Source organism: Echinops telfairi, unplaced genomic scaffold (assembly GCF_000313985.2).
Source record: "Echinops telfairi isolate 266 unplaced genomic scaffold, ASM31398v2 ScPeMD7_7469;HRSCAF=8507_0, whole genome shotgun sequence".
NCBI classification, from domain to species: Eukaryota; Metazoa; Chordata; class Mammalia; order Afrosoricida; family Tenrecidae; genus Echinops; species Echinops telfairi.
The window spans coordinates 85,840,342-85,857,956 of NW_022111372.1; the positions used below are offsets into that span (position 1 = coordinate 85,840,342).

The window sequence follows — 17,615 nt, forward strand, 5'->3', positions numbered from 1 at the left end:
AGTGAGCTGCCATCCGCTGGACAGCACAACACAACGTGACATAACCACTACCAAAACGTATCCATAGAGTGGCTAGTCCAAGAGCAGCACACTGATGAAGGGGTAGTTGATAATGCAAGGGAGAAAGGCTGTCTCTAGAAGGAAGCTTTTTAATTTACTGTGCTTCTGACACTGAGAGTGATCTGCTGGCTTGATTTTTTTACAGGAATCTAAGCAGAGAAAGTGGATTGTGTTTGTAATGGAGAAAACAATAACAACAGAAGCAGAGTTTAATGGCTCATATCCATTAAAAATAAAAGAAAACTTAAATTCTAGAAAGGAAATTACTTGAAATGTGCACACCAAATATCAACTGCCTTATTTATAAGTACTTTCTGTTGTAGCAAACAATGTAGCATATAAGAATTTTATGTAGAGGTGAAAATGAAAAATCAAACATATAACATGAACAGGGAGATATAAAGTATTAAAATTCTGTAAAGGTATTGTTAAAAATCCTATTTTGGTTACTGTCTAGATATGAACACATCTGACTAGTTATAAAGATAGAAAGATATAGATAGAGATGTAGTAGCACGTGTGTCAATATTGGCTTACATGTATGTATGTTTGATTGAATGGTTGATTGGTTTGCATTTTATCTGTTTAAAAGCTTTAGATACATCAGTTTTAAAGGAAGGCCACAAAGGTGGAATATGAGAAAGGATATGATAGAGTGCGCCTCCCTCCAAAGGCAACAGATATAGGAAGATTTGAAAGTTACCAGTAAAGTTTCTGGCCCCTACAAATTTGCCCCACAGAAGCATCTTGCTCTTGCTAGAGACCAGGGACTTCTGAAACTGAGATTTTCTGGGGTACTGTTTTAATCCTGAGACTGAATGAGCCCAAAGGATTTGATTGCCTAGTTTGACTGTGGAGGCTGAGGTTCCCAGGCATTCCAGGGCAACACTGCCAGGGAAGATGGTAGCTTGGTAGACTGAGGATTCTGTAAGCAATTTGGGAGTGCCTTGCCCTCATCACTTTAAGTATGTGTCATGGGCAGGAAAGGAAGAAGACAAAGAAGACTGGGGCAAATGAGCCACATAGGAAATGTGTAATGATGGAAGCACTATATTCAGGATGCTTGAGCTCAGTCAACACTATACCAGATTATTTCCCCCAATCCGGGCCATCATTTCTCACTGATATAGTGAAATAGTTATATGGTGGAATAAATTTACGTGGTTTTATTTTCTCTCTGTTAAAGATAGCTCTATAGTTTCTGCTAAGTATTTCTCTCAATGACCACTCTGAATCCCACCCTGCAAAATTGACAGGGTAAGTAACTCTTCTGAAATAGAATGTGAAATAGGGAAAAAGATAGGGATGGGGTCAGAGCCTGCTAGTCTACATTAAACATTAGAAGTATTTTTTAATTAGCTTCTCATTTGGCCCACACAGCAAGTCTTCTGTTTGAGACTCAGAGATAGGTAAATTGTTCAAGTGACAAAGATAATAAATAAAATTTTAAATTTAAACTTAATTTTAGATTCTCATGAAAGCTCTTGTCAGAAGTAATAGTCTAGCAAGAATGAGAAATGGTCATGAAAGGCAGATACCATCCTAGCTGACTCCACCTTTCAGTATCTGTCAGGCCCCGAGTCACTTGGGAGAGTTGGGTCCTGGGTTGGGCAAAGGGACAAGGTGTGCCAGATATTTGGCCCACCCCTGGCCTAAGCCAGGTCCTCTCCCTGCTAAGTAGTCTAACTCACATCAGATTTGACCTAGAAAATTTTAAAAATAAATAGATAACCCTAAATAGAATTAAGCATAATATCTAAAGCCAACATGAAAGTTTTTATCCTAATTATCTCACCATTGCTGGGGCAGTATCTCTGGTAGCTCTTGCCAAATGCCTGGCCCTTTCCTGAGATTCTGCTTCTTTTTCCCTGAAAGAGGGCAAAAAAGAATATAATTTGGTCATGCTCACCCAATGTTTACAATTACTTACATTATGATCTGAATTTTGCCTTCAGAGCCACAAAGTCAGGCATGTTACCGTTAGCGGGAGGGAGTGTATAGTACCCACAGGGCTCGTGCAGTGCTCAGCAATATCTCAGACAAGACTCTGTTCATCAATGCAAGAATCGCAATACGGACCATGTCAACCAACTATCTCCCTTCACTCCTTCCAACAACCCAGTGAATCTGCTGCTTGCATTAGACCTAATCTGTAGGATCCACAGAAACAGTTATCCTCCTCTTCTAAATGCGGTCCTTCAGGAATGTATTCCTTGAACAGCCTCCTCCTTTTCATATTAAGGTACTTAGTTGGTGTCAGTAGAATTTACATAGATAACAAAAATTATAAATAATAGCCTCAATGACCTTCATAATGGCAAGCTGTCTTATGTGTTTTAGGATGGTTTGTTTTAAAATATAATTAAATGCCATTTATTTTCCAGTATTATATTCATAGTATGAGGCTCCTATTGAAAGGAGCATCCAGTGGACAAGGAAAAAGCTATAGTTAATAATACAACTGTTGCTTTATCATCAAAGAGGACAAGAAAGGATGGTTCGCATGTCCCTGTGTCCTCCTCCCTCAACCTTGCTTTGCCTTCTTTTACTGTCCCACAGTCTTTTCACTCAAGACAATGCGTGTGATTAGATCTCCATCACCCCAATACTATTGAATATGCCAGATTAAGTCCCCTGACACATATCATCTGGCATTTTAAACGACAATTATCATATAATTATCTTAAGTGAGTAAGCTTAGCATTGGCTTGGCACCAGTGTTAAAGTTTTGTCCAATGTCAGAAACTGAAGATAACTTCCCTGTTCAACAAATAATTAGGGTTAGAGATTTTTAATTGATAATTCAAGTTCTCATCCTTCTTTGGGTATTATTGAAGAGCGATAAATCCAAATAGGCAGCTTTGGATAGATATGAGTAAACTACACCTTCCGGATGTTAGTTCTTTCTGGCAGACTCGGGCCTTTCCAGTTAGCTTCGGTCTAGCTCATCTTAGCATTCATTCCAAATGTCTAAGCCACTGGCAGCATACACAGACAGAGTGCATCTTGCTTACAACCCTTTGCGAGTTTAAGGCTCCCAGGAGTAGGTGGCATCATTCCCAAGAACCTCTTCTCAGCCTTGAGGTAACAACAGAGTCAGGTTGTAACAGGTCTAAGGAGGCTACTTTCTCTCTGGAGTTTTTTCCCCGGAACCGGGAACACAAAGTGGAACTACATTCACAAAAGACTCTTGTGCTGCTAACACCAGACCCTCTGGAATGTTTTTGGATTACCAATTCAGTGATTGGTAAAGTCTTTCCAGGTAGTTGCCAATTATCCAACTTTACCTGATGGGAGCTGTCAGAATGTGAACTGCGAAGCACTTGTGTTTAGCTTTACAGATTTTGAAAAACACATTTGAAAACAATACACACACAAATTTGATGGACACTCACAATAGAACTTTGCACTTGGTACATTTTTGAATGAGCATTATTCCATCGAGGCTTTCAAAAAGATTTTTATCCTGGGGGCAAAATAATTTCCCAGTTTTCATGAAGGCTCGAAATTCATCACATGTTTCCTGTAAGATAAAAACAAACAACTTTGTTTACTTAAATCTCATCAAAGTAAGGTCTTTACGTTCTAAGAAGAATTTTATTGAGCATCGTAACATCATTTCCTGCCTTGATATGGATGGTATTTACTCAGGTGATAGAAATACACAACAAAATAATGCCTTTACCTTTTCTGTTGAAGATTTCTTGCTTAGCGTTAAAACAATTAGTAATGGGAATTGGTGTCCAGGGACTTGGAGTCAAAAGGTACGAACTTATATCTCAGAATTCTCATGTATCATCCTAGAGCCTTAGCACGTTAGCTATCTATAACAGCAGGCATGTGCACATATACATTTTACAGGTTTTCTGAAAATAAAATATTGTAAGTATGTAGATGCTCAGCAATCGTCGATATTCAGTAAGCAGACTTTCTACTTTCTTCTCCTTTATTATTAAAGTTGGGTTATTTTGTTACTGATGTCATTATTACTATTATTAAACGTGCTAAAGAATACAGATAAGAAACAAACAAAAATAATAAAAAATTAAAAGAATACAAAAAAGCTACCTACAATAGTAATGCGATAATAAATGCCCTAACAATGAACATGAAAAGGTTATTGGAGGACTGGTACAAAGTACGTGGGCGTAGAGAACTGTAAAGTGCCTCTGGCAAATTTCCCAAACTTCAAGGTAACGCTGAGAAATACTTATAATCGATCAATGAAAAAATTAATCATTCATTGCTAAATAAAGAGGACTCCTTGGTTAGATATATTTTGAAAATATATTTCTCCATGTCTACCCTAAATGCCTGCCAGGTGTGATGGAGAACTTAACAAAGGTTGTTCTTTCAAAGTGGGTCCCTTTCAACCTGGGAGGCAAAGATCTGTCAGGTGCCACTCAGTCTTTTCTAGGAGCTGAAACATTATAATCCGATTTACATAACCTGGTAAGACACACACTGAAAAAACTGTATTTCCTACAGAACATTCACTAGGTCTTTAGAGCAAGTCTTTAAATTCAAAGTTATTGTGTTCTGTTTTGTTTTGATTTTGCCAAAAACAATCTGCTTAAATATTTTCTGCAAAATAAATATTTTTTGTTTCAACTATGACAAGCACTACAGAAACTTCTAAATAATTAATTTATAAAATTCTATAACACCTTTATAATAACTATCCAATAAATTAACACACTTCAAATCAGATTGTATTGTTCCAGGCCCTTTGCTGGGTACTGTGGATATAGCAGCAAATAAAACAGGAGAGTCCTTGCCCAAGTCCTTCCCGTTTAATGGATAACGATGTACCTAGTCTTTCCTCTTATACAGAGTAGATTAAACAGAATATTCATAGAATTATTCATGGTGAAGAAGAACTAAATGTATTAGAGACTAGTCATGGGAAAGTTTTCTAAGGGTGATCTATTAAAATATCTCCAAGTTAATTATCGCCACCTAGTAATTTAGTCTGAGTGGCACAGTAGTGATTCTGGCAACAAATGGAGACCTGGATCTCATAAACTGATTATAATATCTATCGTATGCTAAATATTCAAGCTGCTGCCTAACATGCCAGCTATAGCTGATTCTAGAATTTCTATATAAAAACTTGAACATAGAACTAAAGATGAGCCTAATGTTTTTGTCATAGTAACATGGCTTGCAGGGGAGCTATTAGATTGATACTGAGAACAAAGACTCAGGATATCACTGGCACAAAGCTCTACATCATTTCTGCTGGCTGATCAAAATGCCATAGCATGAACGAGAGTAAGTCCGGGAATGGGATTTCTCCAATGTTACAATTGATTGAGACCTTAATTCCTAGTAAGACCGATTCACTTTACAGATAAGCAAACCGTAGCTCAGAGAGTTGGTTAAGAACCTTACCGTGTTAAGCTAGTGATTTATAAAAACGGGGTTCAATAGTATTGTATCTGTGTGTCATGAAATTATTGATTTATTCTTTGGGAGAACAGGATAAGACCATGGAAAATCAAAACAGTAGTTGTTTTTGTGGGAAACAGGATACCCTCCCAGTTACTAGAATAGAGAGGGTTGGAAATATAAGGTTTAAACTAAAAAGATATCCTGAGGTCATGAAATGACTTTTTAGCGATTGTTTTCTTGCATTCTACATCCAGCCTCTGGTTTATTTTGTTTTGTTTTACTTAGGGTTCTTGTCATTGTTGTTTTTCTCTACATGTCTCGGAAATGCTGGAGGCCAAGATCTTTCTCTTTGGTTGTGATCAAATTTGTTGTCTTCTGCCCAGACACTCTAATAATGTCCCTGAGCGGCTGGTGTCCCCAAACACAGAGATTAGGGAACTAACAAGTTACCTTGGGGCTTCCCAATAACTTTGCTGTGATGAAATCCTTGTAGGTTAGGATAATACTTTTCTGTGCTATCTTGGTTCGGAGTAAACATTAAACATGGATTTTATCATGCCTGAAAGATTCTGAGCTAATAAACTTGAGAAATAACAAAGATTCCAACACTGTAAAAAAAAAAGACCAAGTCAAGAATTTTCTGGTATGCCAGAATATTCGTAGATAATCACAGGGTTTCAGAGAAATCATTTTCCTTGCTTTTCTTGTTTATACCAACCAAAGAGGTAGCTAACTTTATGTTTCTAGAGTATTTTTTCCATTGAAATACACTTTAGTAGTAAAAAAAGGTACAAATATTTCAAGCACCCACCAGAAACCATTAAACATTGTTATTGATCTAAAAGAGAGAAAGATGATGATGGCATTGTGAGATTCATACAAGCCCTTCATTTCGCTAATATACTCCAATCGAATGTGCTCTCTGGTCCCCCAAGCTCCAGGCTTCTTCTCACTCTGTGATACTTTCTATACCTCTCCTTAATTAGAAAACTTAGAGGAAATAATATTGATAGAATTCTGTAGAAGATTCCTGCTTTTAAAAAATGATACATTAAAATATAACATTATTTTAATCATTGAGCAAGCTGTTTCGCATTAGTAAAGTGTCATTTCACTTTTCTATATTATTTTCCTGTCCATGCCCTTTGAGAGCCCTCTCACTGCCAAGGAGTAGATTCTCACTCCGTGACCATGGAGGACACAGCAGAACTCTTCTTGGACTGTAAATCTTTGTGGGAGTAGGAAAGCCTCATTTTTTTTCTCTTCGTGGTGGCCAGTGGGTTTGAATTGCTGACCTTTAGGTTAACAACCAAAGCTCAACCTACTAAGCCACGAAAGCTGCATGCTATACACCTTGCACCGCACGAATTAATGAGTGTGTGTATGTGTGTGCAATTGGCACATTTAGCTAGTCTTTCAAATAGAAAAACTTGTTTATCGAAAATGACTAATTCTCAAAGCAAAGACCTTGGAGAACTGATAAAGCAGCCTCCTGCCCTAGTCCCTCTGCTGCTGCTGCTGCTGCTGCTCCTATGGCCTAGTCAGCTCTGTGCGGCTCATTGCCTCATCACCTCCAGCTTGTTCTCATGCCATTCTGTCAGGAGAATTCACCTGACTGTCCCATTTAGAACTGATACCATTGCCACGCCTAGCCATATTTATCCTCCATCCTTCATTTTTCCCCTCCCAGTACAAATCATTATTTGATATGGCAGATACGTCCCTAATGTCCCTATTAACTTGTCCATTGTCCCTCACTAGAATATAAGTTCCAAGAAGGTGGAGATTTTCCTCTATTTACTTCGAATGTCCCCAACATCTCAAAGTATGTCAGACACATAATAGATCCACTCTCATTGGCTCAATTCCAACTCATAGCAACCTGATTTAACCCTCTGTCAGTCTGTAGCAGACAAGCTCTTCTTTCCCCCAGGGTGGGCTTGAGTGGGTTGCTGAGTTTAAACCCCTCACCTTCTGGTTGGCAGTCCAGAGCTCGCCTGAGCGCATCGCCAAGGCTCCCTAACAGATGTCCGAGTCATTGAAGGAAATGAACATTGACTCAAAGTTACAGATAATCCTGCTTCTTATTAAAACTTCCACAGGATTTGTTTAGCTTTCTATCTGTGCTCCGGCTCTTCCCGATTTAAGCTGAATGACAGTAATTTACCAGGTGGTTTCACTTCTCACTGGTTTAGGGAATGTAAAATATTTTTTCAGGAGGGTGGGCTGCCTCTCCAAGACATCCACCACCCTTCCCTCATTGGTTTTTCTGCGTGAGGTATACATGTCTTGATAAATGAAAAACTGTCTCTTTTTCTGTGGGGGGATTTTTTTTTAGTAAGTTTTTTTTTATTAGTTGGGATTTAATACATATAACATATCATTCCATATTTCAATCACATCAATTGCTATCGCAGTTTCCAAATATTCTTTTTCTACATGGACTCCTTGACATTCTCTCCCTTTTAACCCCCTCTTCATGACTATACCTCTCCCCCTCCCCTCCTTAGTCTACTTGCTGTCCCCATAGGTTTATAAGTCCTGGGTTGCATACACCAAAAAATGGGAAAGCACCTGTGTTTTTAATGACAGTGATTAGTACCCATCAAGAGAATAGGTGTGTGCGCATTATCAACCATAGGTGTTGGCTACCAGCCAGCTCTCTTTAGGGATCACGAGTGGAGTCAATGCATAGAAGAAGCAGGACTAACCTGATTTTCATCCGCACTGACAGCATCTGGGATACAAATACAGAAACCAAAGTTAAGGGAATGTGAAATATTTAATAAATAAAAGAAAGAGTTCACTCAGGCAGGTTCTTAATTGCTTTGCAAAACCACAAATTACTTTTAAAGATATTACAATTAACACGACAAATAAAATGGGAGCACTGGGCTAGCTGATGAGTGTGTTCACCCACCAAGGTCCAATAACACATGAAGATAAAAGTGTCTTGAAAATAATATTCAATGGCTTGCTGAATTTCCAAAAGGCCCTTTGAAAGTAAAATATGGCAATTCCTCTTTTTAAATGATAATGTAATGTATGACTACTGACTAAAATTTTTAAAATACATAATGCTGATTGCAATAATATTAAATATATAATATAGTACTATTTTTATATGTGTATATGCACACATAAAATTTTATGTTCTGGATTCTGATGACTCAACTGCCTTTTTACAGCTACAAAAATTATGGAAAAAATGAAGATCATTACAAGTCTCTAAACTACTATACTCTAACAGATTCTTCTATATATACCTACTTCCATTAGGAAAGTGAATAATTATGTTTGTAATGAACTCACTGACTCTCCATCTCTGAGATTCTCTTTAAAATATGTAAATGCTTCAGAGAAAGATAGGTTCAAGGAACCTTTATTCCTCTCCAAATCAAATAGCAGATGCAAAAAGGTAGCTCCAAACATATATGCCCTTCACCCTGTAGGAGAAATGCCTACAGTTTGTTTAGAATTTCAAATCACATGATTAGGACATACTATAAAGCACCACTGCTTTAAAAAATAACAAAGTATTTCATATTTTAGAACTATTTGTACCTATGATGATGTATATGCTATATCTATATCTATATCTATATATCTATATATAAAATATTAAAATATGTCTTGCATGCATATTGATAAGCCTGAAAAGGGATAATAAAAATGAATCTATTCAATTTTTAGGGCTAATAGAAAAGTAATGGAAAGGTTTCTCATGGATACATTTCAATGTATCTCTATTTGTCATTTCTAATGAGAGCAACATGGTTGTAGAGTCATATATAATTATCCCAATAATTATTCTAAACACCAACAGGATATTTAAGTATCTACTTTACTTTTATTTTACTTTTTGTAGTACAAATCCTTCCTCAAGGCTTGAGCTGTGTGGTAAGAGGCTTAGTCTGCATGCAAATTGCTCACCTTGTATGAGGCTGAGACCCAGGGTCACCAGCACTGCCACTGTAACCATCTTCATGATGCCGATGATGTAAGTTGGTTACAAGTCTGCTCTGTGGGTTGCTCAGCTGGTGTTCTAAGACTGAACCCGTGGAGAGGGAGCTCACTTTTATATTAGGAACGGTTACACCCACATCCCACATTGCAAAACCAGTTGTACAAGGTCGTGCTCTACACCAGTCTATGTTCCATCCGACAGGGATCTTGCCATGGTAGCAAATTTGAACAGAACATTTCTACGCCTAAAATAGCAAAGTGTTTTCATGGAACCTCTCCCAGAGGGCAGCAGCTTGATTCCAAAGACCCTTCTTAAAGTGGAATACCTCATAGTCTTATATGACCACTGAATTTCTCGGTAACACCAGGAGCCAGGTATGCTTCTAACTGGGCTTCTTCATAATTGGGAAGGGAGGGCAGAAAGAAGACAGAGTAGGTATCCCATCAGTTAGATAAAAATGTCCACATCTTGAGGAAACCTCTTTTAGAGAGAGAGCCTAGTGTCCCCATTGCTGTTGTGGAGTGTCTGAATTTAGCATCACAGACTCACACATTAAACACTGGATACTCTTAGGAGACAAGTTAGCCAAATTCTCACGGACAATGTATGGAGAAATGGAAACTCAGAGAAAAGAGAACAATTTGAATAGAAAGGGCAGACCTGGCATTTGGAAGTAGACCATATGTTCAGTATTCTTTCCCTTCCACACACTTCTTCACCATCACACATTAATGAAAGTAGATATCGTGTGGAATCAAAGCTTGCATATAATAAAACATTTTCATATCTCCATCTAAATGATATTGTACACCCTGAAACCTAATCTTATATTCTAAGCAAAACATTCCTAATTGTTAATAAGATGATAGACTCAAGTATTATATTTGACAGTCCATTATTTTCAAAATGATGTCTGAAAACTTTGACTCAATCAGTTTTCCCCAATATAATTTTTGTATTGCCTTATTATCTAGCTCTCAAGAAGAAAAAGAATAAATAAAATAGTGGGCAAACTGTAAATATAATTTTTTCTAGAGAAATAATTCTCTCTTTAATCCATTCTTCATTTCTGCTAGTCATTCCTTTGTCTGTCACCTAATTTTACTCTACCAGTAAGAGGGCAGGCAAAGACTCACATCAAGAGGACTCAAGCCATGGCCGGAGGTCTGTTTGCAGTACTTTTCAGGACATCCTCACAAATGTAGGAAAAACAATGCAGAAAACATTTTTGAACTCTGAGATCAAAGGCCTTCTAAAATTTGTACCTGGAAACTGATCAAGGCTGGTCTGCTTTGGGATTTTCAATATTTTAGAAAAACATGAAAGCCAGGGTATTTCCTGTCCCTTATCCAAGATATAATTTGCTTATTATAAGTTATCACTCATTTCAAGATCTGCCTTATATAACAAGGAAATTCACTTATTTTCTCATGCTTCTTTAAAAGCAGTGATTATGGAAAGTAAATTGAAATTGCAGTACAGGTTAGAAAATTGAAATCCATGAGCGCTTACTAGAAATCGCATGGGCCCATGAGTCAGGAAATCTAGTTATCTTCTATCGTTATAATTCTTCCTTGTAATGGAAATGAATCTTGCTTTCCAACTAGGTATAAAAGGTTACAAATCTTTCACTGATTACTAACTGCATTGCCTTGGGCAAGACCCATATTTTCTCTACGTGCCTGTGTTCGCCCTTTCTCACTTTTCAATATGGTTAGGTTCCACAGCCACGCTGTTAAATGGAAACATACGATGCTGTATCAGGTCACAAAATGGAGGATAATTGTGTCATTACATAGCTGAACATGGCTGAAAACCATGCCCCAGCGCGATTAACATACAGTGTTGACCATCACAGCCACCGGCACTCCCCCTTCACAGCTTGGTGCTTGTTAGTGGCAGATGTACGTCCGTAACGCACAAAATAGTCAGACAGTAGATTGCCTACTATTATCTTAAGTGTGAAACGTGAGGAAAGGGTACTACTGATAAATAAAGAGGGTTTCTTGTTAGCTGCTACTGGCCGGCTTTCAGCTCATGGAGACCCTACAGAAAGTAGACTGAGGCAGACCCTGGTGGTGCGCCCTCCTCTCAGTCATGGCTGCGCGTGAGCCCGCCGTGGCGCGTTCACTCCAGCTCACTGATGGTCGCCCGCTTCTCAATGACCCTCTACGCCTCCAAACACGCGTTCTTCTCTAGGGACTCGTCGCTCCCGATCATTTGTCCCAAGCGCTGCCATCTCACAAGTTTAAGGAGCATGCTGGTTGTTCTCCATTCCTGCCAAGATATATTGGTTCACTTTTTGGCAGTCCACGGGATGTTCAATAATTTCTCGCCGATGCTGAAATTGAAAGGCATCAATTCGGTTTTGATGATCTTCTTTACTGATGGCCCGGTTTTCCCACGCAGAGGAGGTGAATGAAAAGAACATGGCCTGGGGTCTTAGTCCGCAAAGGGTCTTCTCGGCTTTTAAACGCGTCAGAGATGCGTCAGAGATCTTATGGGAGATGTAGGCGTGTTTCTCTCCATTCTTAGGCTCGGATATCATTAGAATGATGTGCTTATTATGGTACGGTCTAGGATCTAGAAATTGTCAACACCTCCTGGTCTGGGAACTCAAGCGGAGATTTAAATTTATTCAGGAAAGAATAATTCTACAATACATTCTGAAGTGAAGGTGAAGCATAAAGACAATGTCTCGCTGGTCACTCTGTAACCATATTCTAAAACACAACATATAAAAATAAATCAAAGAATTGGCTATTTAAAACTTGGCAAAGTCATGGCTATTCTAAGGTTCGCTCAATCAACCATTCCTTGTGTGTGTCTGTTAAAGCCTTTTCAAAAATGTTGGCATCTTAATGCTAATTTTTAGAAAAAATGTTTTCATTTGCTTTCTGGACCATGTGGGATGCACTGCATTTGTACTCTCTGCACTTGGTGGCAGAAAAGTTTCATGCCTAACAATCGAATTGATGGCTATGTAATATGTTCTGATGACCCCAAATCTAGCCTAAATGGACATTTCTAAGATAGGAAGTGGTGTGAGGGTGGAACAAAAGAAGCATATGATGATGCCTCTTTAAAGAATGTCTGCTATGAGGAAAAGATGAAGGAGTGAATTTCCTTCTGACAGGAAAAGAGCTTCTCATGGACACCCTCAGAGTCTTCTGCAGTTTGCAATTAATAACCTCTTCCAAGAGAAGATGGTTCCAGAAGAGTCAGCGAACATCCTCAATAATGGAAGTCCTCCAGGATTCATAGCGTCAGGGATTTCTTCCAATTTTAATTCAGAAATATTGTGAATATAAGTTCATCTCTATTAAGTTCTCCTTGATTCATCTCCATTAAGATACTTCATCTCTATTAAGTATTCCTTGTTTCTAACAAGCACATAATTTATACAGAAATGAATGGAATTTGGGTTTCAGAGATCTGAGGTATGGGTCAAAATTAGGTAGAAGATTACTGTTCTCAAATCCCAAATTCCAGGCTTGTTTCAGCTTTCAATTATTCATCAAGCACATAGAACGAGCTTTCCTCTCATTGAAGTGGGGTGTGATTCGAATCTGAAAAATACAAGCTTTGCGTGACTACAGATATGGCAAATGGCCTTGAACCTTCACTCACATGAAGGATGTTGACAACGGAAGAAGAGATAAGACTATATTCTGGTAAACAAGTGTTTTGAAGACCAATAATTTGACTGAAAGTGAGCCTTGGTGGCACAAATGGTTAAACGTTCCACTGATAGCCAAAAGATTGACAGTTCGAATCTTCCCAGCTGTTCTCCATGAGAAAGACTTGGTGATTTTCTGTAAAGATCTTAGCAAAGCAAGCCTTACAGAGTAGTTCCACTCTGTCCCATATGGTTCCTGAGGCAATCACGCCATTGCACCAGGTAATAGCAACAATGACATCACTGAAGAACGGGGAATTGTTCATTGTCTTATTCTTATTTTCCATATACAGAGATCTTTGGAAGTGATCACTTAATATTTAACTGTAGTGCCTTACATTAACTGAATGTCTGCAAGGTTCAAAAACTATCTGCTGTTAACTAGCTCTCAGGCACGGTAGTGCCTGCCTGGCCATTTCTTCGCCTTGTACAGCTTTACTGTCTCTGAGTCCCTGTGGCCACCTCAGAGCCTTTCAAAAGTTTCATAGAGAATCCAGACACACGATTGCAAGGGATTACAATTTCTCTCACACTGTATATGGAGAAACTGGGGTCATCAAAAGAATAGTCGCTTGACTAAAATTGCACGACTGATCAAAATCATAACAGTTAATAGTTAACAGAATTCATTATTCTGGAACCAGGTCTCTCCTCATACCAATATAGTTCTTTGCCCTAATCTGCTCTTTCTTATTTTCTCTTTAGATTACCTCTATAGATGACCTATCCTCCTACCTCTTTCTTTCACACACACACACACACACACACACACACACCTAAATATACAGCATGAACTCATAAATCACATGGGCAAAATTTAGGTGATATAATCTTGACTGAAAAGTATATGTTCTAATAGATTTTGGAATATGAAAACATTTATGTCTTGCATTGTATGTTCATTCTTATTCTCTTTATTATAATTCCCTTTTTGTTTTGCCCCACTAATCCAACCTATCTGTATTTGCATTTTTGAAAAATACTAATTTGACAACAGCCATTATGATCCACCTTCTCATCTTGAAATGCTCCATGAGCCACTAGCTTCTCTTCCTCCATGAGACTTCTTTTCTGTTTTTGCTGGAAGGACCTAGACTCTATGGAGATAAGCATTTCATTATATCTGATATTAGAGTGGGATGGGTATTGACTGGATCACTGAGTATACAAAGCCTGCTATTAATAGATATAATCGCTGCTCTCTTTAGATTATGATTTAGAAAACATGGAAGTGTCAGTGTCCAATTTTAACTCTATTAATACCTGTGGGTTGAATTATATCTGATTATTAATACAATATTGTTTCTTCCTACAGTTAATATTATTTTAACCTGTCCTATCACTGACACTACTCCATTCACCGTGAATTTAGTGCATTCAAAAATGGGTGCCACAGTTAAAGTGCTTGACTGCTAATCAAAGGGCTGAAGGTTCAAGTTTCCTTATAGGCATGTAGGAAGATCTACTTGCTATGGAGCATAATTCTACTCCACTCAACATCAATTGTTTTTCCTTTTTTATTTTTAAAATTGGCAAATATTTGCCCTGACTGTAGGAAAACATTGAGTGTGGAGTTACAGCCTTGGGGGGGCGGGGGAATAACATGATAGGTAAATTTTGAAGTAACTAAAAATATCATTAGTTTTGCCAAAAGACCAATATGTTTTTTAACAGTTTTATTCACATATAATTCATGTACAATACAACTCAATGGTTTAAATATATTAAAAAGAGTTATGAATTCATCACCACAATTGAGTTCAAAACTTTATTTTCATTCTTGTGTATATTATTATTTTGGCTCCCCATACCCCCTTCCAACCTTCCCTGCCATAACCCTAGGAAACTATTAATCTAGTTACCCTCTCTATAGATTATCTTTCCTGAATTTCATATAAAGAATAGCATTCAAAAAGATTCTAATAACAACAACAGGACACAGAGAAGCCTCAACCTACAATAAAGCATAAAACAATAAGTAGAACAAATACAAAATGGGTCAACATGTGAAACAAATGGTCAGATGTAAAATTATAAACTATTTCTACAGTAGGGAGCCCTGGTGTTGTAGCGGTTAGTGTTGGGCTTGATCCGCATGGTTAGCAGTTAAAAACCACAAGCAGCACTGTGAGAGAAAGACTGGACTTTCAATTCCCACAAACAGTGACCGTCTCAGAAACCCATAAGGGGTGTCTAAGAGTGAGCATCAACTTGATGGCAGTGAGTTTGGTTTGGGTTTGACGTCTACAGTCATCTATTTTTTCTGTGGACAAGACTATGCACATCTTTGGCCAATAGACCAAAGGGCTTCAATGGAAGCTTCATTCGCGTTGGGGTTCTGTAAATGGATTTTGGACTTTCACTGACATCAATATCCTTTTGCAACCAGGTGCTCAGAATTTAAGCTATCATCACCCTCTCATTGTGGATTTTTTTATTAATAATCTTTTGACCACAGTGGATGATGTGCTTCATCCATGAGGATTTAGTTTATGCCTAACTTAAATGGCTGCTAATTTTAAGGCAAGCTTTTGAAAGGGATTCTGAAACTTTCTCAAAATCATAAAACCTGTAAGCAAATGAAGACAGTCAATTCAAATAAGAGCAGTTGTGGTAGTTGCATAATTTCATATCAACTGAAAGATAAATAAAAGTGTACGGTTGGAGTTTAGCCTGTAAATCAAGTCACAGATTAATGGTGACTCCTGATGGGTGTGGCCTTCTGCTAAGGAGGGCCCTGGGGATCTCTCCTTCTCTGTCTTCGCCTTCCTACTGGAAGGCCACTCTGAGACTTGCTGCTCCCACGCTGTTGAATCCATACGCCTTTGCACCCACCAACCTGTGATCTTCCTGCATTCTGCATCAATACTTGTGACTATGTGAGTGTGAAGAGGGTCTTAGGATCTAGTACTGGATTTATGGACCTTAGTTGGACTGGGCTGGGACATTTATAATTACTTCTTTCTAAAGCACTCTTTCTTACACATGTACGAGTTTCACTGGATTTGTTTCTCTAGTCAACCCAGCCTAACAAAGCAGTCGAACTAAATACCTACATCCTTAAATAACATACATTTTATCACATCTGTAATTTATCTCAGATATTCAGCATACCTTGTGATGTAGTTAGAAGTGATACATAGATAGATGATGATAGATGATAGATAGATAGATAGATAGATAGATAGATAGATAGATAGATAGATAGATAGATAGATAGATAGATAGATAGATGGAGTTATAAGTTACACACACTGTGTGTAAACATATGTTGTTGTTAGGTGATATCAAGTTGGTTCCAACCTATTGCGATCTTATGCGCAACTAATTGAAACACCGCGTGGTCCTGCGCCATCCTCACAATTGTTCCTGTGCTTGAGCCCATGGTTGCAACCTCAGTGTCAATCCATCTCCTTAAGGACCTTCCTCTTTTCCGCTGCCCCTCTACATTGCTAAACATGTCCTTCGGTAGAAGGACTGATCTCTCCTGACAACATGTTCAAAGTCCAAAAGATTAAGTCTCACTATCCTTGCCTCTAAGTAGCACTCTGGTCACGCTATTTCCAAGATAGATTGATTTGTCCTTTTATCAGTCCGTGGTGCTTTCAGTATTTTTCTCCAGCATCAATATTCAAGTGCATCGATTACATAAACATATGGAAACAGTTACACAGTTGAGAATCCAGTCACACACACACAATCCCTTCCCTTTACATGAGCATCGTATTAAATTGTGGACCTGTAGAATAGATACAGTAGGGAACAGCGGATGTTAATAAACTTTAAGGGTAGAACTGAGCCTCTGCATTTGTTAACCTCTCATTGATTTCCTTTTTTAGGCGATATCTCTCCAACTCCAAGGGATCCTTGATTGGTATGTTTAGCTATCCATCGGTCTTGTGTATTGTTGTTGTGTACAATCAGCCTATTTCAACTCCTAACAATCCTACAGGACACAAGAGAACAGTCCCATAAAGTTTCCAGGTTTGTAAGGAAAAATATTGGCACATCTTTCTTTTGGTGTGGCCGCCGAGTTCAAAATGCTGGCCACTCCCTTGGGAGATGAGAACTTAACCATTGTGCAAAGGCTCCTTAGGAGTATGGATTGTTGTTAGGGGCATTTGAGTTGATTTAGAAATATACAGACACTATATACAAGAAAAATAAACAACATCCCTGTCCTGTCTCATCCTCACAAATAGTGTTATGTTTAAGCCCATTATTGCATACACTGCATAAATCCATTTCATTTAGGGTCTTTATCTTTTTAACCGAAATTATACTTTACCAAGCATGATGACTACTTCCAGGGACCGGTCTCTCCTGATAACACTTCCAAGATATATGATGAAACCTTGCCATCCCGGCTTTAAGGAGCATTCTGGCTTTACTTCTTTCAAGTCACATTTGCTTGTTAATCCACGGTACTTCAAATATTCTTAGCCAATACTATAATTCAAAAGCAGCAGTTTGGCTCTGGTCTTGTTTTTCTTTATTTGTTGTCCAGCTTTGAGG

General features: G+C 38.2%; 1 protein-coding gene across 2 annotated transcripts in view; it reads right to left on the minus strand.

The window, feature by feature from the left end:
- SPINK5 (serine peptidase inhibitor Kazal type 5) overlaps positions 1-10,600 on the minus strand; it is a 79,938-nt gene extending 69,338 nt beyond the window's left edge. For both annotated transcript variants that reach the window (XM_045284745.1, XM_045284744.1), the window contains exons 1-5: positions 10,558-10,600; positions 9,388-9,505; positions 8,166-8,191; positions 3,456-3,583; positions 1,856-1,928 (exon numbers count right to left, since the gene is read on the minus strand). In XM_045284745.1, the coding sequence (XP_045140680.1) occupies positions 1,856-1,928; positions 3,456-3,583; positions 8,166-8,191; positions 9,388-9,442 (282 nt within the window). In that variant the 5' untranslated portion in view covers positions 9,443-9,505; positions 10,558-10,600. The remainder of the gene's footprint in view (positions 1-1,855; positions 1,929-3,455; positions 3,584-8,165; positions 8,192-9,387; positions 9,506-10,557) is intronic.
- Positions 10,601-17,615: the final 7,015 nt, after the last annotated feature.